Source organism: Lepisosteus platostomus, chromosome 3 (genome assembly GCF_059453375.1).
Source record: "Lepisosteus platostomus isolate fLepPlt1 chromosome 3, fLepPlt1.hap1, whole genome shotgun sequence".
In the NCBI taxonomy this organism is placed as follows: Eukaryota; Metazoa; Chordata; class Actinopteri; order Semionotiformes; family Lepisosteidae; genus Lepisosteus; species Lepisosteus platostomus.
The window spans coordinates 77780575-77803422 of NC_142613.1; the positions used below are offsets into that span (position 1 = coordinate 77780575).

The following is a 22848-nucleotide window of genomic DNA, read 5'->3' on the forward strand; positions in this document are numbered from 1 at the left end:
AATGTTATTCTCAATGATGTTACCAGAGTACAAAGTTTCTCTCTCCGCTATTATCTGATGCTGTTTCTAATGAAATCGCAGACCACGGCGGCACAGATTTCTAAAAAGATTAGTAAAAAGAATTATAACAATCCACCATCTGGCCTGCTGATATCAAACAGGATAAAGCAGGTACATTAAGAGACACTGTTATTAAGACAGGATATAGGCGCCAGACATCAAGAGTATAAATGGCACCTCTTCGTATTTGAACAGAGTGTACAAAGGAAACTGTAACATTTATCTGTAGAAGCACCATACATTGGCGTCCTTTAAATAACCTGACCAGTGAAAAGATGGTCCTGGCTGCGGAGGAGGATGAGACAGCCATGACCGACTCCTGCACTGTTAGACCCTTTTAACTTCAACCTAGTGGCTGAGTCACAGATGAGCATGTGTCAAGCCTTGTCAATCAAGCTCTTAGATAGGCGGAGTGGTGGCTCTGTGGCTTAGGATCTGCAGCTGTAGCTGGAAGGCTGCTGGTTCAAATCCTGTAGCCAGCAGAGGAATCCTACTCCATTGGGCCCCTGAGCAAGGCCCTTAACCCCAGCTGCTCCAGGGGTGCTGTACAATGGCTGACCCTGTGCTCTGACCCCAGGCTTCTCTCTGTGTGTCTCATGGAGAGCAAGCTGGGGTATGTGAAAAAGACAAATTCCTAATGCAAGAAATTGTATAAAACTAATAATGTGATCTTATCTTATATTGCTAATTTATTTGGTGACATTTGCACAAGTTTCTTACAGGTGGGTATATTGTATTACTGGAGCAATCCACTCAAGGATACAACACCAGTGCCCAGTCTGGGCTTGAACCCACAGTGTATGTCCCAAGACCACATTTACAGAACTTGACCTTGACTTTACTTCATGTTTTTCTTTGCCTGGCATTACCTGGCTCTATTATGTTGTACATTTTTCTGTTTTTGTTTTTACTGCACTTTACTGAATGTTCTGTATTTTGCCTTTGTTTCAGTGAGCTTTCTTGGTGGGGCTAAAGCTCAAATACGTGCAAAACCATTGGGCTATTTTGAGCCAATGAGAAAGAATATAACATTATTTTTAAAATGTATAATCTCTAACAAAATGGAACACCCAAACATAAGAATATGAAGAATCCAGGGAATCAGCTTCAACAACATGACTGTCCATACTCCCAAAACTCTTTGTGTAAAGAGGTGCCTCCTGGTTTTGGTTTTAAATGCATAAAATGTCCATAAGACTGATATCCTTAAGTTCTCTGGTTTGTGTTTCACCATTTCTTTTGAAGAAGTTCGCCGGGTTGACCTTCTCACTGCCTTTGAGGATTGTGAATAGCTGTATCAGGTCCCACTATAATCTTCTCTGTTCAATAATAAAAAGGTTCAGTTCCTGTAGGACAATCCCTTCAGCCCCAGAATATATCTGGTTGCCTTTCTCTGGACTGATTCCAGAGCTGCAGTATTTTTTTGGCAACATGGTGACCAAAACGGTAAACAATATTCTAAATGAAGTCTTACTAGTGCATTGTACAATTCTAACATAACATCTTAGATTTAGATTCTGCATTTTTAACTATATACTGTATCTTTCTATTTTTGTCTTTTCTATTGCTTCCCCATTGTCAGAATTCCCTTCCCTAAAAGATGGTTCTTTACTGTGATACTGGAAAATCTGCTCTGTGTAGTTCAGTTTGAAACGTATGTAAACTGAGGTGAACCGCAATCCTCTCTGGTGATACAGTTATCTTTGTATCGTTTGCATCTGAATCAAATATGACACATTCAAAGCTAATAACAAAAGGGTACTTATTATTTTGTTAAAAAGGTCTTTAACAGTTTACACAGTAATGTTATATTACATACTTTTATTAGCAATTTCTATATTTGCTGTATCCTACCTTTTTATAAAGCAGAAGAGATAAATAAAGTAGTACAGATAGGTCACATTAGAGACTATTGGTGTTACACTGGTCGTACTCACAAACAATAGATTCTACTTCTTATGTAGAAAGTGTACGTATGTAAATTTCTTCTATTGGAAGTGGTTGATGGAAATCATCAAGTAGAAATATTGCTGTCTTCAAATTTTTCATGTGCAAGACCACTTTTTTTAATTTTGTTTTCTCCACCATTGTAAATCTTTTTATCTGGAAAATGTTTGATTTATTTAAATATAATTTTCTACATTCTTTAAAGGCTCCCATGAAAAGATAAGAATAAACAAGGAAAGAGAACAGCAAAGAAACTATAATGTTATGACTTTGCTGTCTCTTCACCTCAGCTTCAGAAGCACTGGCCTCTGCTGTTCCTTCCTTATTCAGACAACCTTGCATGTGAAATGTCTAACTTATACCTTTTATATAAGCCTTTACTAATAATAAACAATAATACAATTTATTTCAGATAGAACATGTACATTTAAAAAATACAAATTTTAACGATACATACCTGCATAGCCTTAATGAATATTAGCAGGGTATATGTGTGCAAGGTATTCATATTTTCTTAAAATTATAAAGCAATATACTGTAATAGGCAAGTGTTTTGTTGCATTCAAATGACAGAACAATCAATTGTTCAGGACAAATGCATTTCCTGGTAAACAACTTCTGTGTTATTTGCAGTTAGCACGGAAAATGAGAAATGAAACGGTGCCCAACCATGTTTCTCAGGTGATGCATTGCAATGTTTTTATAGGTCTCTGTACACCATTAACAGCTTAGGACCTGGGAGACCCGGAATAACAAGTTCAATTAGGTAGTTAAGAGGTTGGAATGAAAACTGATGTCGGACCCTGTGGCACTTGGCACCCACAGATTCACACTTGCGAGTGTCTCTGTAGCTGCTGTTTCGCCAGAACATGGAACTTCACCAGAATATTCATAACTATGACTTTTCCCAAAACCTGTTTCACAAAAGAATCTTTTAACACATTAATGAAAGTAAAAATGAAGCATATATCAGGAGTTTGATCATTTCGTCATTTCTTCAGTTAAAAATGAAAGTAAAAAACTGAAATATTTTGGGTTTCATTTTTGCCAACAAAACGATGGGGGGAAAAGAACATTTTAAAATGAACATTTTAAACATTTAAAGAACATTTAAAAGAATATATTTAAAGATAATCACATTAAAGCCTTCAAGCAAATCCTGAAGAGATTATCTTTAGTGATAAGACAAGACTGAAGTAAAATAATTACTTTTGTCCCAAAAGCTAATTAGGATGAGAAGAAATATTACGTGCTAAAAAAAAATTGATAAACAAACCACGGTAATGTGATCCCTGTGCCATTATCACATGCAGAGAAGTAATTAATGTAAGAGGTTTAAATTCTCACCGGTAAGCTTTACAGTTGTTCCACAGTATTAAGATGAAAGGTGGAGGTGAAATACCTGAGCTTAGGTGTGAAAACTCTTCCTGAGAACAGCGTCCCTTTCTGCTCCATTCAGCAAATTGGTTTGCAAAACTGGTCCTGCTCTTACATCTGTAGCTCATGAGAACGGGGTGGTTTCCTTTGTGCTGCAAACCAATACCAGGGTATGAGATTACAACACACAAACAAAGGCGTGAAAGGTGGAGGCAGAAGCAAATATTTGAGTTCCTTTTCCACAGACAATAGAGGTGTTATTTGAAGAGAGGTGTAGAACAAGCCGCTTTATTTTATCCTGCACAAGGGGACTCAAACAAATTAGTAACATAACATCACTTTATTAGCCTTATACAATTTCTTGCAATAGGAATTCGTCTTTTCACATACCCCAGCTTGCTCTCCATGAGACACACAGACAGGGAGAAGCTTGGGGTCAGAGCGCAGGGTCAGCCATTGTACAGCACCCCTGGAGCAGCTGTGGTTAAGGGCCTTGCTCAGGGGCCCAATGGAGTAGGATTCCTCTGCTGGCTACAGGATTTGAACCAGCAGCCTTCCAGCTACAGCTGCAGATCCTAAGCCACAGAGCCACCACTCCGCCTATCTAAGAGCTTGATTGACAAGGCTTGACACATGCTCATCTGTGACTCAGCCACTAGGCCACTAGAGGGTTTACAGTACTTTATTGATTTTTTTTCATTTGGAATTATATATTTTTTTTATGCTTACTGTTGTTACTCTGGGATCTTTTTCTGCCCTTTGAATTTGTCATTATTTGGAGAAACAAAACAATAACAGCAATTACTGTATGAAGATAACAGCTGTTGATTCTAGCATCCCAAAGTATGTTAAACTAGGGTGTGTATGTAAGTACTAACTACATCTACAAAGAGCATGTAAATGCATCATCAAAGCTTTAGTTGGAATATTTGTGAACCTTGATCAGTTTCTTCTCTTTTACAGAAATTGTTATATTGTAGTTATAACTACACATTGTGCATCATATTATAGCTGCTGCTCATTTATCTTTGATGTTTAAAAGTTCTAGTCTAAAGAAATTATAGAAATTGAATGATAATAATAATAATAATAATAATAATAGACTTTATTTTATATAGCACTTTTAAAGGTGGCTTCTCAAAGCGCTTTACAGGATGACAGCAAACAATAAAAAGAAGAATACACAAGATAAAACACAATTACAATATATAGAGGAGACTGTGGATGGTGATACTAAGAAAAGCAGAGGGGTGAAGAATGGAACCAGTTAAGTAAAGCCTCTCCTAAAGAAGAAGGTTTTGAATCTGGATTTGAGTTTAGAGAAGGTGACTCTCTGATATCCTTTGGCAGAAAGTTCCAGAGCTTGGGGGCATAACAGGAGAAGGCCCTGTCACCCATAGAGTGTAGACGGGCTTGGGGGACAGTAAGGAGACCAGAATTAGAAGAGCGGAGGTTGAGAGGTGGGGGGTAGGGCGATAATAGTTCAGACAGGTACTGAGGTGCCAAGCCATGCAGAGCCTTGTAGGTGAGCATGAGGATTTTAAAGTCTACACAGAATTTGACCGGAAGCCAGTGCAAGAACTCCATGATAGGAGTAATGTGAACACTTGCACTAGACCTGGTCAGGATTCTGGCTGCTGAATTTTGGACATACTGCAGTTAGTTCAGAGTAGATTTAGATACCCCAGCAAGTAGAGCATTACAGCAGTAAATTCGAGAGAATACTGTAGCGCAACGGCGATTTAAGCGGGGGAGAGTGTAACGCTTACGGCTCACCGCCCTTCCCTGTGATAGCAGGACCACAGCTACTGGACTGTAGAGAGATCTCTCTTTAGCTCACGGGGCTAGGTCGCTGCAGAGAGACGCGGAAGTCCCGGGTTCGAGCCTCCAGTCGGGATGGGGCCGACCAGATGCGGCAAGGGCGCCCGCCTGAGCCCCCGTTGCGTTACAATACAAATGTGTTGATTAGCTTTTCAGCCACAGTTAGTGATAGCATAAGGTGTAGTCTAGCAATATTTCTGAGGAACATGTGGGTCAAATGTTAAGCCAGAATCGAATATAACCCCAAGGTTTTTCAATTTTGACTGAAGCTGGTACAACATTACTGGCGGAAACGGAGGATGGCCTGAAATACCTCATTTTAAGAATCAAAAAGGAAAGTGAAAAGATGGGTCTCCAACTCAACATCAAAAAGACGAAGATCATGACAACAGCTGGAAATGGAGCAGTCAAAATAACCATCAATAGTGAAGAGATCGAATGAGTCAAGGTTTTCTGCTTCCTGGGATCCATGATCGACCGAACTGGAGACTGCGGCCCTGAAATCAGGCGACAAATTGCGTTAGGCAGTAGTGCGATGCTGAGCATGCACCAAATCTGGAAGAGCAAAGACATCAGCCTCACAACCAAATGCAAAATGGTCCATGCTATTGTGTTCCTCATATCAATGTATGGGTGTGAAAGCTGTACACTGAAAAAAGTTGACCAAAAGAGGATGGATGCTTTCAAGCTATGGTGCTGGAGAAGACTGTTACGGATACCATGGACAGCAAGGGTCACCAATAAAGAGGTTCTGGAGCGCATCAAGCAAGAAATTTCGCTTGAGGAAAAGATCACCAGACTCTGGCTCACTTATTTTGGTCACGTGATGCGATCAGATTCAGTGGAGAAAGCAATGATGCTTGGAATGGTCAGTGGAACAAGAAGACGAGGCCGCCAAAGAACACGGTGGCTCGACGCCATCAAAACAGACACTGGCTTAGGCATAGAACAGCTGAAAGGGAAAGTCCAAGACCGGAAACCGTGGCGAGAGATGGCCTATAGAATCGCAGAGAGTCGGATCCGACTGACCGGATAACATCATCATCATCAAGTACAAAACCATCTACAGAGAGGGTTACAGGACTGGCTTTACGAAGTTGATGGGGGTGCCAATAAGCATGACTTCAGTCTTGTCGCAGTTAAGATGAAGGAAGTTTTGAATCATTCAAATTTTTATGTCAGAGATGCAATTAGATAGAATAGAGACATCCACATCAGTGTCAGGTTTGGTATGGATGTATATTTGAGTATCATCAGCGTAGAAATGAAAGCTGAGGCAATGTGATCTTAAAAGCTGACCAAGTGGGAACATGTAAATGCTGAAGAACAAGGGGCCCAGTATTGAGCCCTGAGGAACACCAGACTTAACGAGACCGATTTCAGACCTGTACCCATTAAGAGAGACAAAGTGACAGCGATCAGTGACGTAAGATTTGAACCATTTGAGAGCACTGTCAGAAACTCCAAACACAGTCTCAAGACGAGAAAGTAAGATGTTATGGTCAACAGTGTCAAAAGCAGCACTGAGATCAATAAGGATGAGTATAGAAAGAGAACCAGAATCAGAAGCTATTAGAAGATTGTTGGTGACTTTGACCAGGGCAGTTTCTGTGCTGTGAAGTTGACAGAAGCAGCAGTTTTGAGGACCATTGGTACAATGCCAGTGCTCATGAATTCATGTATAATATTGAAGACAATGGGACAGAGAGAAGAGAAACAGGACTGAAATAAAGTGGTGGGAATGGGATCTAAAATAGATGTGGTGGGTTTCATGCGTGTAACTAGTTTGTTTAGGGATGCTGAGTCAAGAAGAGAGAAGCTGGAGAGAAGGGAACCAGAGAAGTTGAATGAGGAGGGAGGAGGTATGGAAATGATATGCGTAGTGGAGAGAATGTGATGCCAGATGTTGTCAATCTTAAAACTAAAGAAATCTAAGAATGTGTTGCAGAGTTGTGATGAGGCAGGTAATGTGGTGGGGCAGTTTGGCTTGAGCAATCTGTTGGATTGGAGAAAAGATGTCTGGGGTTGTTTTGGTGATTTTCAATGATGTGAGAGAAGTAGGTCTAGTAGACGCTATAGTAACCTTATATTCAGATAAGTAATCTCTCCAAGCCTGATATTTGATATCTGATATAATGATATTTGATTTCACATAATTATATTCATTTATTCACTAATTATATTTAAATTAGTGATGCCCTGTACAAAAAGTGTATTGTGCAGTATGTGTTTGCTTTCTACGGGGAGGAATTACAATGTGCAAATATTTTCCTTTTTACAGACAAATATTGCATAGCACATTTTAAGGAGCACATTGAAAAGAGAAGCCTTAGATTTAAGATAAACAGTAGGGTGACATGGGTGGCGCAGTGGTCAGCACTGCTACCTCACTGCTCTGGGACCCTGGGTTCAATTCCTGGGGTGCTGTCTGTGTGGAGTTTGCATGTTCTCCCTGTGTTTGTGTGGGTTTCCCACCACAAAGCCATGCTCGTAGGTTAATTGGCTTCTGGGAAACTTGTGAGTGTGTGCACGTTCATGTCTGTGTGTGCCCTGTGACGGGCTAGCGTCCTGCCCAGATTGTGCCCTGCCTTGCGCCTGTTGCTTACTAGGAAAGGCTCTGGCTCCCCTGCGACTCTGTGCAGCATAAAGTGGTTAGAAAATGGATGGACTAGAGGGAATAAACAAGTTTCTTTGTTCATCTGAAAATGTCAGGTGGTACAGTCACATACTGTATTCAAGCCAAATACCACAATGGAAATAACCGATACTGGTGTGTCCATCACCGGCTCAAAGACAAGCATGTGAGTGGTATGGCATAGACTCTGCAGAGATCACCAGTGATACTCACCACTGTTTGGGGTTTACTCAACCTATATCATAGATTCTCGACTGATTAAGGATCCAGATGTAGAGTGGGGATTGGGAACAGACAATCTCATGCTGGCACTGTCTTTTCTGAACTCAGAAGAAGAATTCATCCAAAGGTAGTGTCCTCTGTCAGTATCCAGTGTGTTTGCCATAGGTGTTGCTGGGTCATGACATTTTAATTACTGGACTAGGCTACTCTGCTTCCTGTCAGTTGTGTAGTTATGCTGCTGGAGTCTAGGATAAATTAACACAAAATACCAGACTTCTTTGCTATGTGATGTTCCGTTCAGCAGCATTATCACTCTTTCACTGAGCCAAGACAGTGCAATTAGAGCAGGCAAACACCACCTTTGCACTTGTAAACACACAGCACCCATATGTATGGATGTTTGTCATTTGATAGTCAGGAGCTATTAAAGAGAACAAACAGATGTAAGCTCTGTTAATAATATTTTTTTCTACAGGCATTTCACACAATATGTCATACAGGTTTATTGTTGTGCACTATTAACATATAGGTTGAAATAATATTATTCTTCTGAAAAATCTCAGCACATAAGAATCACATTTTTTTAAATATAACGGTGGCGGTTAATACTTAGATATATACAGTAACTATAGTCTTTAACCCACTTAGTAACCTAAATTCCATTAAACAATTTTGAATACACCAGAAACTTAAAAACAGATTAGGCTGATCAGTAAATCTTGTAAACCAAACCAATCTCAGGCTTGTTTCTTTTGATCTGGAATGAAAAAAAAAAGTATTCGGCAAAATGGAAACACCAGACACTATCATGCAATTTACCAGATAATTATACATAACCACTAATTACTTAAATACAAATTGTTGCACAAATGAAAGGAGAGCCAACCATTCACTGACTACATAGTTCCTCCTCCAGTACAGTGTAACAGTTTCATCTAATAATATCACATCAGAGAGTAAGAGATCCGTCTTTTGATGTTCCGAGGCCCCGATGAACATTCACACAGCACTCTCCTGCTCTGCGAGCTCGGTTCTGAGGAATAACAGAACTGCCTGACCTGGAGATCTGAGGCATGTGCTGAAGAGAGCCCACTGGCACAGTGACATGGTAACTATGTTCACACTGATATAATATTTAAAAAAAAAACACTGATGCATGTCCTCCATCAGTTGGAAGGAAATGTTCTAATGATTACTTGCAAAAGATGTCTTGCAATCATGACTCCTTTGAGTTCTTATTTACAGACTGGACCATTCTAACAGCATACTAGCTTCAGCAATCCCTGGCAAACTAACCTGGGCACCCCTCAGTTACCATTACGTAAGCCTGCCCAAGCTGGGGGTCAGCCTGTCAGCTCAAATTAAACCTGCCCTGAACTCTCCTCTCCTGTGTGATCACTCTCTAACCTGTAAAGCACCAAACGCTGACCTGTGATTACCAGTTAAAGAAATCTGCACAGACAAATCTCTATACAATCACCCCAAGAGAAAAGTCAGGCCTCATGTACACCTTCTTTTATAGCCCTGTGGAGGTGATAGAACATTACAACGTACTAGCTTTCAAAACTTTAATTTGACATGCCATTAATTTCCCAGAATGTACAGGGATACTGTGAAAGGAGGCTGTTTGGTGGAATGTTTTGTAGAACAAACCAGAAGACACAAGTGGAATGGACGTGGAAGTGAATTTAAAAACAAGAACACAAGGCACTTCTTTTCTTTAAGGGTAGTGGGAGTCTGGAACAAGTTACTCCGTCGTGTTGGTGAAGCTCATACCCTGACGTCTCTCTAGAAACCTACAATGCCAGAGTGATTGAGTCTCTGAGGAACTCAAATCTGTTTAATTTGCATTAAAACATAAGAAATAAATGACACAGCAAACTGATTCAAGCACCCTGGCATGTTGGCTTTCGCTTCTTCTTCACGGGTCTTGGGTCCTGGGTTTGATTCTGGCCTTGGGTGCTTTCAGTGTGGAGTCTGCGTGTTCTCCTGGAGGCTGTGTAGAGTACGTTTCTGCCATGTGCTCTGATTTCCTCCTACAGTCCAAAGACATGGTATTTAGATTAATTTATAACCAGCCATGCTATTGTAAACGGATACTACAGTATCACTTATCTCAAGAAATGGCTGCTCATGTGCCAAATGACTTTGTTTATCTCTCCCTTATGTTCTTATGTATTAACTGATCTGTCTGTGTATTTCAGTTACAAAAAAGAATGAGTTACATATAATGTAGATGTGTTATGATAGGTGTGTTCATTTTCTACTTGAGTAAGGCTTTGTTTGCTAGAGAGCAGATATTGTGGCCAATAATTTGCCTATAGTTTACCTTTAAACAAACATGATCAACCTTTTGTTCTGACTGAGAGAAGACGGTTAGATTAGTTTGTAAGTCAGTGTCACAGGAGAAGATGAAAAGCTGTTGATTGTTCGCAGGGAGGATGACAGTATTTAAGCGGCTACTGTAGGGAAACGGCACAACTAATACTAAGAGGGAGAACAAAGACGGAAAGAAAAATGCCAGGTGACAAGCATTTTCTATGTGAGTAAGAGTTTATTTACTGCACTGCAGTTTCTAATGTCCAAAATACATCTCCCTGCATTTAGTATACCATATATTTACTACTTCAAAAATAGTGTTTAAACCAGACATCTGCAGCTTGAGTGACAGGTGGAGTATCCTGGTGGAGTATCCTGAACTCCAACAGCCAGTACTACTTGTGTGGTAACTGCCCCAATATCCAGTTGGAAAAATGTTAATACACTGTATATGTAAGTAAATAAACTAAAAGGGATCTAAAAGATGGAATAACTGACTAAACTAACATTCAGTTTTTACCCTGTATTGATTAATTGGTTAACGACCCAATAGTGTCTTTCCGATTGTACTTAAGGAAACAAGAGGCTGCTCAAGACAGGGTAGTACTCACGCACTAGAGAATTGCTCATGTACTGTATAGCCACATGAAGTATGAGAAAACTGAACACAGTAATTACAGAGCAATAGGTCTGACTTCTGTTATGTGCAAGGTTTGCAGATAATACCAAGTAAGTAAATACTGTAGAAGCAGCTCATAAAATCCACAGGGATTTAGATAAAATTCAAGACTGGGCAAACATTGGCAGATGGAGCTTAATGCAGACAAGTGCAGGGGTTTGCATAAACACAAACTATAAATACCAAGTGGGAAACACTGAGACAGAAGGGGCTATTTATGAAACAGACGTAGGTGTTATGTTGACAAATAATTGACATATTCTAGAAAATATGGGAAAGAAATTGTAAAGGCAAACAAAATATTAGAACACAAAATTAAAACTAGTATTATTTTAATTAAGGAATGTTATGTTAAAATGGAAAACACATAGTAAGATTAGTAAGACCTCATCTAGAATATTGAGTACTGCCCTAGAATGAGTCCAGGAGAAACCTGATACAGTCCTGGAATTTAGGGAATTTCCTGCACTGACAGGCTGAAGAAACTGCACTTTTTTAGTCTTGAACAGAGAAGATTATAATTATTAAAATTCCTAAAAAGCATTCGCAAAGCCAACTCAAAAGACTTCATCACAATGAACATTAAATTATTAACCATGGGACACAAGTGGAATTAATGTAAAAGTACATTTAACCCCATGAACAGGAGGCTCTTCTTTACACAAAGGGTTGTAGGAGTATGGGACAATCAACCTAGACATGTTGCTAAAGCCAGTACCTTGTCTCCCTTCAAGCAATCACTGGATGAGATGCTTCAATCAGTTCGCTACTCATTGCCAAACAGGCTGAATTGGCCAAATGGCTTCCTCTCGTTTGTAACTCACTTAAATTTGGCAACCTACTGAAGCTAAACAGATGGATGGGAGACCTCCTGGGAAAACTAAGGCTGCTGCTGAAAGATGTATCAGAGGGGCCAGGAGGGGGCACTCACCCTGCAGTCTGTGTGGGTTCTAGTGCCCCAGTATAGTGATGGGGACACTATACTGTAAAATCCTTCAGATGAGATGTAAAACCGAGGTCCTAACTCTCTGTGGTCATTAAAATCCCAGGGCATGTCTCAAAAAGAGTAGGGGTATTACCCTGCTGTCCTGGCCAAATTTCCCATTGGCCCTTACCAATCATGGCCTCCTAACAATACCCATCTATGAACTGGCTTCATCACTCTGGTCTCCTCCCCACTGAGAGCTGGTGTGTGGGGAGTGTTCTGGCGCACTATGGCTGCCGTTGCATCATCCAGGTGGGGCTGCACACTGGTGGTGGAGGGGATCCCCATGACCTGTTAATCACTTTGAGTGGAGTGTCCAGAGAAGCACTATGTAATAGTAATGATGATTATTTATTTCATTTGTTTAGACCTCATTTGGTAGTTCTGCTGTGTAGCCTTGTAGGTCAAAGACCAGTAATGTGTACTCACTCCTGCTCTGGAGAAATTATAGTGCATATTAAACAAGGCATCTTTAACCCTAGTACTGAGATGCACCAGTTTAGGAAGCTTAAAGTTTGCCTTAATTTACAAATGACTGAGAAACCTGGAAAAACTCAGTGCATCATATTATTTGTTCAACCAAGGAACCTGGTCCTCGATCACCAAAACTATCCAGATTTGTGTTTCAAGTGACCTCTGTATGTAATTAACTTTATCATCTGCTTAATTGTTTGCAGTTGTTTCCTTAAAACTGATGGTTACCTTTCAGACCTACCGTAAAGATATTTTCTAGACACAGGTATTTTGTACAGCTTGTTTTTCAATTAAATTGTAGGGCTGTTCATATTTTTAAAAATATTTTATTGTTTCGGTAGCAGACTCACCATATTTGAATTTGAATTAAAACTAAAAAGATGCGTGATGCATCTCCGTGAAGTAGTTGACAAAATTAGACCTTCGCAAACTAATGCGATCGAGCCCTTTTGAGCCAGTGGAGTATCCGTACCTATGGGGCTACAAGCTCCAGAGCAACGCGTTTCTCTGCCACCAGCAAAGTGTTGGTTAACTTTGCAGCTGACGTTTGCTTTTACTTTTTTTCAACGCCAGCTGAAGTGTCCCATTTACAGAGCTTGCTTTATTGAATTACCGACCTAGGAAAGAGAAGGCAAATACTAATGTGTCCGTCGCTGGATAAAGAAGTGTTTCTAAAGCCCACTGAATATGTTATTTTCGCTTTGAGGCACGATACAGATAATCAATGCACCATTTGAGACTGGGGGTTGCTCATTTGCCTCGTTTCAGTTTCGTCCCGGTGCGTTGTAAGGTTGGTTTGTTTGGACATGCACGTTTGGTAGGACCGAATAAACAAAGTATCCAAGTTGCAGACTCGCCGTATTGTGGCAGGTTGTTGCGCCAGCGCCACGATCAGAGACCTGTTCGCAACACAAATGGCTCTTTCTTATCTTTCTGTGTTTTCGGTGGAACAGAAGAAACCACAGTAAGGTGCGAGAGCGATGCCGACGTGCCCCTCTTAAAAAAAGTTTTACGGGGATGCGGCGCTTTTGCAAACTCTGAACTTCATGAACCAGCAGCTTCGCGAAATTCAACACGGCTTGTCCACTGGTTGCCTCAGACACAGGCAGCCCTCCATAACCTACAACCCTTGGCTGTCTCCCAGACTCGGGTTTTACATGCTGTCGACCTGGTGGCTGGCATGGAAGATGACAAAACGGACTTGGTGCTGTCTGCCATCCCAGGTGTGCTGTTGGACCTGCACCCTGCAGAGGACCTGTTGCAGCCCGACGCGAAGATAACAACAGGAGCTCTGGAAACTGCAGAGAAAAGATGCTTTTCGGGTAAGTCAAGGTGGAAGGCGAGTTTTTTTAGACGTTTTTGACAACACTAGTAGTCTGTTTTAATGTAATGTACTTTTTTTTCTCGTATAACTTCCCTGTCAAAAGTGTTTCCTATCACTTATTTGCATGGACTAAGATCACAGATTTACAGTATACTAGCAAACTTTTGGATTCTATAACAGACTTATCTGAATATATAACATGTATACTCCCTTTTGCTTCGCTATCTGAATTTATCATCCCTGTTTAAAGAAAAAAAAACAGTAACAGAAGTACGTTTTAATGAGCTGTACCCAAATGAATGTTGGCTGTTTTTTCTGATTATAGCGTACAGTGTGCGAAAATGTGGCTAACACATTAAACTGCATTTCCTTTCATTACTGTGATGCGCGGGGATTTGCTTGTTTGCTCTGCTGTAAGAGGCGGAATCTGAAGTTTGCTTTCAGAAGTCTCAGCATCGAGACTGTCCATATCCGACATTACGATAATAGATTATGGCACTAATAATGCAGATTTTATCAAATGGTTAAAAAAAACTTTTATCTATTATACACTTGTACGGAAAGACATGAACATATACATTTTTTCTTTGAAAGACTAGCTATGTAGCTTCTAATTAAACAAGTAAAATACATTTTTGATATATTTATAAAATAAATGTTTTGCTTGCCGTCCATCAAGTTATGAGATGCTTCATTAGATGGATCAATGTCACAGTGTCTCAGCTGATGTACCACGAAAGGTGATATATAAAAGAATGGAACAATAATAGGTTTATTCCATGCTGAAAAGAGAGAAGGAAAACAGAATGTTTCGGCTTGGAGCCTTCTTCAGGTGTGTGGCTCACCTGAGCATGCAGCCTTCGCATGCTGACGCAGCTACCCACCTGAACTACATAAAATAAAGGTGGTTGTTAAGGCTGTAATAAAATGGGTTTATAATACAAATTTCATGCCATTTGAAAAGATGAATAATTTTGTAGCCTTTTTTTAATTGATGGTCTTACTGGGGTAAAAGAGTACCAAGAATTTCACAGACTCCTATTGCATGTGGGGGAAAAAAAACGCAAGATTGTATCCTCAGCCCTGCAGTCTGTTGGACTGAAGCGGACATTTCATTTTCAAACTAAAACTTTTTTCCGAACTGTCCCCTGTCTTCTAATGTCAATGTCTTGGCTTTTCAGAAAATGAAAATGTGCAGAAGGAGAAAAAGAAGAGGAAAAGACCCAAAATAAAAGGCAGGAAGCAGAAAGCAAAGGCCTCTGATTGCTCGAACACTCTGTTGGCTGAACTTCCCTTTGCCAACACAGAAATAAGCAAGGAGTTTGGCAGTAAGTGGGCTGTTTAATCTGCAGCGTGGACTGCCCGGTATTCAGGGGGCAGGCACGTTAGCTGAAGAAAAAGAAACATGTATCCCAGAAGTCGGCAATGAAGGTCAAACCTTTTAACACATTGACTCCATTTAAGATGTTCCATCAGTTGTGTGTATTTAAACTTCATTGTTTTGATTAGGGTCAATTCTAAGACCGATTTTACATTTACACTTTTTTTTAATTTCGATCTTACCTTAATTGAGAAGAGCGCGTTTTGAAAACTGGCAAATCCGATTAGATCCGGGAGAAGGCGAGCGTTTTATTGCGGTCTACTAGACACTTGACAGTTCTCACCAACAAACTCTTGCAATCGTGCAATCTGAAGGAGCGCTGTCAGCATGGCTTGTAATGAGGGATTATGTTCAGTTGCCCGGTGAAAGTGGCAAGGAACTTCCTAGCACCACAGCTGTTGTCAAGTTGAAATTCCTTCCAGCTGCCCAGCGCAAGTGCATAATGCATGTGTTTGTGTGGTTTATTTGAAAGGGGGTGGAGCAGTATGTACTGTAAGTAAAAATGCCTCAGAGTCCACATTAGAGTAGACCTTTTAAAATACACACGTGCTCCTAAACACTCTCAATGTTTTTCTTGTAATGATACGTTTTTATGAACTTTCAGTGGTGCCTTTTTCTTTCTGAGGAAATGTGTGTGTTATTCCACTGCTTCTCCCTGCAAAACATTGGGAGAAAATTGTCGCTTTGCCTTGTACTGTAGTTTTTCTTAAGTAGGTGAGGTTGTTACTTTGGAGATTGATCTGGCATTAATAAATTAGAAATGGATAATAAGCATTACCTTTTAAGAATGTATTTTTTAACTTATCATATCACTTAATTAACGCCCTTCATTTTTGTATTTGCCTTAGTCACCTCCTCAGAAAAGGGACTGAAGAAAAAGCGAAAGAGAAAAATTGCACGGGAGAGTGAAGAGGATGCAGATGAAAAGAAGAAACAGAGAAAAGATCAACGTCCAAACTACTTTGTGTCTGTTCCTATTACAAACCCTAAGGTATGATGCCGCAGTAAAGATGGTAATGAGTTATGAAAGCCTAGGCTCCTATAGAAGACTGTGGGAAAACATTGTTCCTGCGTGCAAAGAGATTTCCTGTGTATTTACTGTAGTAAACAGCAAGCTGTTGCTTTTCCCTGTATGTCTCAAAAGAGCATGTGCTGGGATTATGTAAGAAATAATAGAGCACAGCTCATTGCAAGTGATGTTCTGCAAAAATAAAAATTGAATGAATGGAGGCAACACTTGTAAACTGGCCAGATAAAACATACCCCACAGCAAAGCAACTGTAATTTCTCTGAGCATTAAAATTAGATTGTGAAGTTCCCAGGACTGAAGACATTTTAAACAATTATTGTATTTTTAGCTCTGGATGATTAACTATTTAAGCTGGATCTGCTTGACTAGGTGCTGCTTAGAGGCAGGGTGTGTCTCTATGCTAAATGGAAAATGACCATAATGTTTTCAATTAGAGAAGGTATGGCTAGGGCTACCAAAATTAATATGTACGGTAGAATAGTATACTACAAAATGTACCATAAAGCTTTCTTCTGTCTTGGTGTGCCTTTCTTACATGTGGTTTCAAAGCAACACAAAAGCCAACACTTTTGTTAAGTGACAGTTTTGTTAGACTAAATTTTGCAAAAGCTACAGAACTTTATGGTTATTTTTTTTGTGGTTAAGTTAGTATTTATGCAGTTTCAACTATAACATGACAAAATTTATACATGGAATTCATGTAACTATATGTAGGCATTTTATTTGGCCATTTCTAAAAGCACTCTGCATAAAATGTTTTTAAACTTCTTTTTAATTAATTTCGTAAAGTAAAACACAGTACTCAAAATAAATGTGCATTATTTTTTTGTTATTGGTTTTGAGTAACCTGGATTAGGTCTTGGTAACATAGGTTTAAGGATTGGTATTTGTCAGTACAACTGGGTGATTGTAGGCTTTTAGCTTTGGTTACTTTGGATACTTAATTATTTGTGGAATTACACAGGAACAGGTCAATATGTCTGCATTTTGTTTTGTATATGACTTGCAAACCCCTAAAACAAGGAAATGCACAGACAGCTGGTTTTGAAAGCTAGCAAAACTTTCTTAAAATAAAAAAATGATGTCATGCTGACAGTAGATACAAAACACAATATAAGCAATTAAAAATATGAATATACTGTAGTGGAATTCAGATTTTTTTCTCTGTGAGCTTTGTTGGGTGTATCCCCTTGCCTTTGATTGATTGAACATTGTTTTGTTTCTATATGTTCCTGGATTTGGTGAAAGGTCATTTACTGCAGAGACTTTCTGCTATGAATTTATCTGACTTACATGTACTTCATTCTTGAAGTTCAACTCTCTTTCTTAACATTATAAATCATATTAACTGACTGGTTTATAATGTTTGACAATTTGTGTTCTGTTCTTAATGGACTGTGTTTTGGTAGTTGATGAGGGAAAATCAAAGTGAGTTCAGCATATTTTTACAGTCCTAGAGAAATAAATTACAAACAGTAAATATCTATTTGATGGCAAATAGCCTTCTTTGTTCTATAAATGCACCTGAGCTAGTGTGACCAGTTTCACATTGAATTTGTTCTTGTTTACGTTTAGAACTAACTAAATTGTCGTTGTGGTGGAGTTGCATTTCCTGTGATACTTGCTGTTTGTCAAAGGAACAGTTTAAAACATGAATCAATTCCGCTGACAGGTGGATACGTTTCAAACACACAAGCAGCGCCTGCTGATCTCTCTGAGCTTGGTTTTGAAGCATCAAGCATTTGTAATTGTTTTTGTTTGCAGCATAGAAAGTGCATTAAAAGTAAAAGTTAATCTGTTCTATCTTGTGTCAGCAAGTTTTTCCTCTTTCTTTTGAACTCTTGAGCACATCAATCAGTCTTTGAAAGTTTTATGAACATTTTTCGAGTATTTAAAGTGTATAAAATGATAAGGTATCTTTTCTTTTTGTTTCATTATCATTTTCATGCAGTTTCAAAACTGCAAAGTGGCAGCTTTCATTTTGTAGGTGAAAATATTATAGTTGAATTTTTTTAATATTTCAGGGCACTTGACTTTTTTTACAGTACATATTTATTTTGCTACTGAGAAAATGTACTTATATGAGAGGTTATAAAATAATGTAGTCTTCTTCAAGCGTCTGACCTTTGAAGTGTTGTGCGTTTCAGATAAAAGGGGGGATTGAAGCTGTTCAGGACATCATTGTCCAGAAGGATCACAGACTGTCTAAAGCAATGATTCCTGTTGGCAGTCTTCACATTACTCTGCTTGTGACCCACTTAAGCACTGAAGAAGAAGTAAACGCGTAAGTACCAGTATATGTGAGGCATCTTTAAAGTTTCAGACAAGGTGAAATAAGCATGTCAAATGAAACTTTAATTTTGCCTTGTTGTAGATGTGTGTCATAGTGCCAATACAGTACAGTCATTTGCAGTTCTGTTAATGAGGTATCAGAAACAGAATTTTGGCTGCAAGAAAGAGCTGGTACATTTTCATTTTCTATAGTTTATGCTGTGCAGTTTTCCAGTTAACGCGTCACCTACAGTATCAAAATCTTCTCGATTAAGCTAAATCTAATTCATAGCCACAGCTGCACAGTGGTAGTCAATGTGAAAGGTTTTGAGTTTTTCTAAACTAACTTCATTTACACCCCTGTTTTCTTCAAAATATTTTCAAAGGCTCTTCTGTGATTATATATAGAGTTGTTTTCCATCTGTGACATATTTGGAAGAAGTGTAGATAACTCTGGTTCCTCTGCCAACAGGGCAGTTTGTGCGCTGACTGAGCTGAAGGATGTGCTCCGTGACCTGCTTCAGGGCAAGGAGCTGGTGCTGCCTTTCGCTGGGATCGGGCACTTCAGAAGTGAGGTTGCTTTTGTGCAGCTGGCAGAAGGAGACCATGTGACGACACTAAGAGATCTTGCAGGTGTGCCAAGATCAACTATTCCTTCTGGTGCCATTTGAGACCGCGAAGAAGTAATAAATTAGAACTAAAAAAAATGTTTCTAAGTCTGTGTTCCCTGAGTAGTTAAACGTCTTTGAGTAAATCACTTGTGTAAATCACTTGTAGTTTTGTGGAAATTTTTTACCCCAGATCATCTAAAATGTTCTGCCAGTGTGGTAGATTGTGAAAGATCCCACTTCAGCCCACATGTTCATATTACGCAATAAGAAATAAGATTGTGATGATGTTGTTCTTAAAATTATAATAAGCAGTCTGCTTGTAAGCATTATTTTGGTTCAGCCTCACTATATAATAAGTATCGTATAACTGTATATATGATACTTGGTCAAATGTGGTAACATAGTGAAACTGCACAAGTATCATAACATCTTAGGCTCCAAGCGTGTACAGTGAAGTATGATTTCATATTTTAAAAAAGTGCAACACTACATGGCAGTCAACAGAAATGTGCTTTCTACAGATGAAAACAACAACTCCTCGAATCTCACAGCTTGTCAACCCAATATCATCCAAAGAGTTCCCAGGGAATGAATGTACCAGACAACCCACGTATGCTTGAGATGGCACTTGTAAAGGAGATCACAAACTCAGAGAAAGAAATAACCCATTAAAAGGATAGAGATTCAGACATTCAGGATCATTGAGGGCATTGACAAACCACAAATCACACTTGCCACATCTTTAGACACATCAGAACAGAACAGGACCAGGTTAGGAAAGCAGTTTCTTACAGGATGTTGAAAACTCACTGCATGTTACTTGCAAATGTCCCCTTATCGAAGAAAAAAGTCTTCATAGTTTATAGTCCTTTGCTTAGTTTTATCTTATTGCCAAACTGCACCGTTGGAAAAACATATGTTGCAGTTGATTCCCATCATGAATTAAGGACAAGCTGTTTGCATTCTCATGTCTTTGGAAGCCAAATGGAGGTTAAAAAGCAGATACAGTAGCTCTTTATCTGTTAGACTTAAATCCAATCCTAATATTATAGTAAGGGTTGTGTTTTAAATGATGGAATTTTAAAGAACGATTTCCTCCTTTGGTAATGCTTCAGGAGACCTCAGTTGTCTGGGATGTCTTCCTCATCCTTTCTCCCATACACTGCATTTGGAGTCGTCGTTGTATGGTCTTTCAAGTCCACCATCAGGCTTACTCTAAAACAATCCCACCGATTAAAACGGATGGGATATGCGGCCATTTTAAATGACTGTTTTTAAGTTAGCCAATTTAGTAAGATAACATTCCATTGTAATATGTGGCATCGTGTTTCTTAGATGTATTAGCTGAGGCAACGTACTCAATGTAGGTTTTAACACAATTTTTTATGTCATGTCGTAAATTTAGCAAAGGAATTTGCGGTGGCCTCATGCCGGTGAATGTGAAATGAAGCATCCCTACTGTATATCCTGCCAGTGTGATGCTCTGTCTGCCTGTTAATGTTGTCAGATGGTACTCTGCCCCGCATTAGAGCCGCCTCTCCCTGCCTGCCTTTCCTCAGGCTATTGATTATCTTCTTCTTTTACATGGAGCAAATGGAGTTTCGCTGTTATTGCAGCGCAAAGCACAAAATGACGCTGGGTATCTGGTTATCATCCCCTGTCTCTGCATTCTTCTCACCACAGAGGCAGTGAGGAAGGCGTTTGAAGAAAAGGGCATTTTGGCTGGAGACAGTAGGGCTTTCAAGCCACACCTGACCTTCATGAAGCTCTCAAGGTCTCCAAAGCTACGCCATCAGGTGAGATCATCTTTCGTATTGCACACAAACAGACAAGTTTATAAAGAGGTGCAGTGTGAAGCCATTCTGTATGTTTCTGATCCAGCCTCCTGATCATAATCCTTTTTCTTGAGGGACTGATTGAAAAAACAACAAACATTTTTTCGGTAAGATGATTCTGTACTTGCTATGAAACTGAGGTGAACCAGTTTAGTTTTGTGCAGCTCATGGATTTTATAAAACATAAACAAAGGAGAGACGAGACCAGAGTTCTGAAATACTGGATAGCAGGATTTGGAAAAGTCACTGTGTGTGGTACTTGCAAATGAGCCCTTTTTTGTGTGCGGTGTTTATGATTAGGTCTGGTTCAGGAAATATGGAGAGAATAGAAATCACAGTACCAAACATTATGAGTCAGTCAAGTCACAAAATGCCTAATTATCATTGCTGATAGAGCAAGAGTTTATGCATGGGGGTGAAGGGTTTCATCACTGTTTTTTGGATGAATTGCTTATACAGTACATGCTTATAGTTCTGCCTTGTGCTGTGTGCTTCTGGGATAGGTTCTGGGTTGATGCAGCCCTTTGTAGGAATAATCAGCTTTCTGCTAAATGATGGGTAGAAGGGGTGGAATTACTTTCAAAGCAGTGTCAGCTGCTTGTCCCGAGTGCATCTAAGAGTGGCAAAGCAGGAAACGGCTGCCTGTTAAATCGTTTAGGTTTGTAACTTCATTTTAGTAATGCTATAAGTTAGTTTTAAGGCAGTAAGAATTTAAGAGCTCGACAGCTGTAAGGGATGCAGTAAAGAGGTGTGCATGAAGATAATCGTTAAAAATGCTGCCATTGCGAGGTTGGTGATTCTAGCTGTGAGTTGAAACTGAAAGCTCCATGCAATTCATTTTCCTGCAGACGTCAGAGGAGAGCTTCTGTGGGGCTATATTGCCTTGTCAAGTCACAGAAGCGGCTTTTGAGAGGGATTCATTGAGGCCTCAAACCATGGAGTACGCTCATGCCAGCCGAGTAACACAACTGAAGTGCTGTTGGGGCATCATCAGGGGAGGGATTTATATAAGCTTAAGAGCAAACACAAAAAAAATCATTTAGAATATGACATTTCTTTAATATCAAAACAAGTGTTTTGCAGTGCTGTCTTGATGGTGTGTTGGAGGTGCCTGCTAGCTGTCAGCATCAGGCTTTGCTGTTGTTAGAGGGTTTTTACAGCATCTTGTTCTTCTGATTCTTCCTCCCTTTCTTCTTTGCCTTTTCTGTTGCTTTGAGAGCTTGCATTCACAGAATATAAATTCATTCTTAGTCTAATAAATAGTTTCTGCAATCATAATCCCGTTATACCGAAATAAATTTCACAACATGCATATTTTTTACAGTGTGACATTACCTCACAACAAAAGCGAAAGTCTTCATTTTGTATATATGTACGGTTACACTTTGACAGTTTTTGATGGTGTTCCAGGTAAGCACAATTTATTATGTTGCTGTAAATTGGGTTTACAACACCAGTGGAAAGTGTTGGGATGATCATTTACATTTTTTTTCCCTCAGGGTTCTGATATCATTGCCGAAAAAATAATATAGCAGAATTCTTTATACTTGGAGTTATTTGCCAGTATAATTACAAAATGTTTACCATTTTCATCTTCATTCCATTGTATTAATACTTGTATACAATACTAGAAGTATTTAATAAGTATATATAAGCTCCTGTTTAGCTGGGATGAATAAATTACTATGTTTTTGCATATGACTGTGTTGAGTTCACTAGTTTACGATCAGTAGGTGGATCATTTTCGTTTAGTCTGTTATGCTGGTAATACAGAATTTGCATGGCAGTAACGTACTTTCCACTATAGTTCTTCCTCTTTACGTATGGCACGAGTTGGGGTTCTGACGTGCCGAGGAGGTGTAACTATTTTCCTGATC

At 39.4% G+C, this 22848-nt stretch overlaps 2 protein-coding genes across 16 annotated transcripts in view; one reads left to right on the forward strand and one right to left on the reverse strand.

Annotated features, from left to right (window-relative positions):
- epb41l2 (erythrocyte membrane protein band 4.1-like 2) overlaps positions 1–15591 on the reverse strand; it is a 107170-nt gene extending 91579 nt beyond the window's left edge. For 5 of the 12 annotated variants that reach the window (XM_088626913.1, XM_088626907.1, XM_088626908.1 and 2 more), the window contains exons 1-2: positions 15407–15583; positions 3410–3536 (exon numbers count right to left, since the gene is read on the reverse strand). In XM_088626913.1, the coding sequence (XP_088483039.1) occupies positions 3410–3512 (103 nt within the window). In that variant the 5' untranslated portion in view covers positions 3513–3536; positions 15407–15583. Of the gene's footprint in view, positions 1–3409; positions 3537–15406 lie in introns of all 12 variants that reach the window. The other 7 variants (XM_088626919.1, XM_088626918.1, XM_088626920.1 and 4 more) reach the window with 5 other exon arrangements.
- Positions 12988–22848, forward strand: part of akap7 (A-kinase anchoring protein 7) — a 67539-nt gene continuing 57678 nt past the window's right edge. For all 4 annotated transcript variants that reach the window (XR_015935543.1, XM_088626923.1, XM_088626922.1 and 1 more), the window contains exons 1-6: positions 12988–13841; positions 15025–15171; positions 16073–16215; positions 18402–18538; positions 18998–19158; positions 20820–20932. Coding sequence is in view for 3 of the 4 variants with exons in the window: in XM_088626923.1 (XP_088483049.1) it covers positions 13244–13841; positions 15025–15171; positions 16073–16215; positions 18402–18538; positions 18998–19158; positions 20820–20932 (1299 nt within the window). In the remaining variant the exon portion in view is untranslated. The remainder of the gene's footprint in view (positions 13842–15024; positions 15172–16072; positions 16216–18401; positions 18539–18997; positions 19159–20819; positions 20933–22848) is intronic.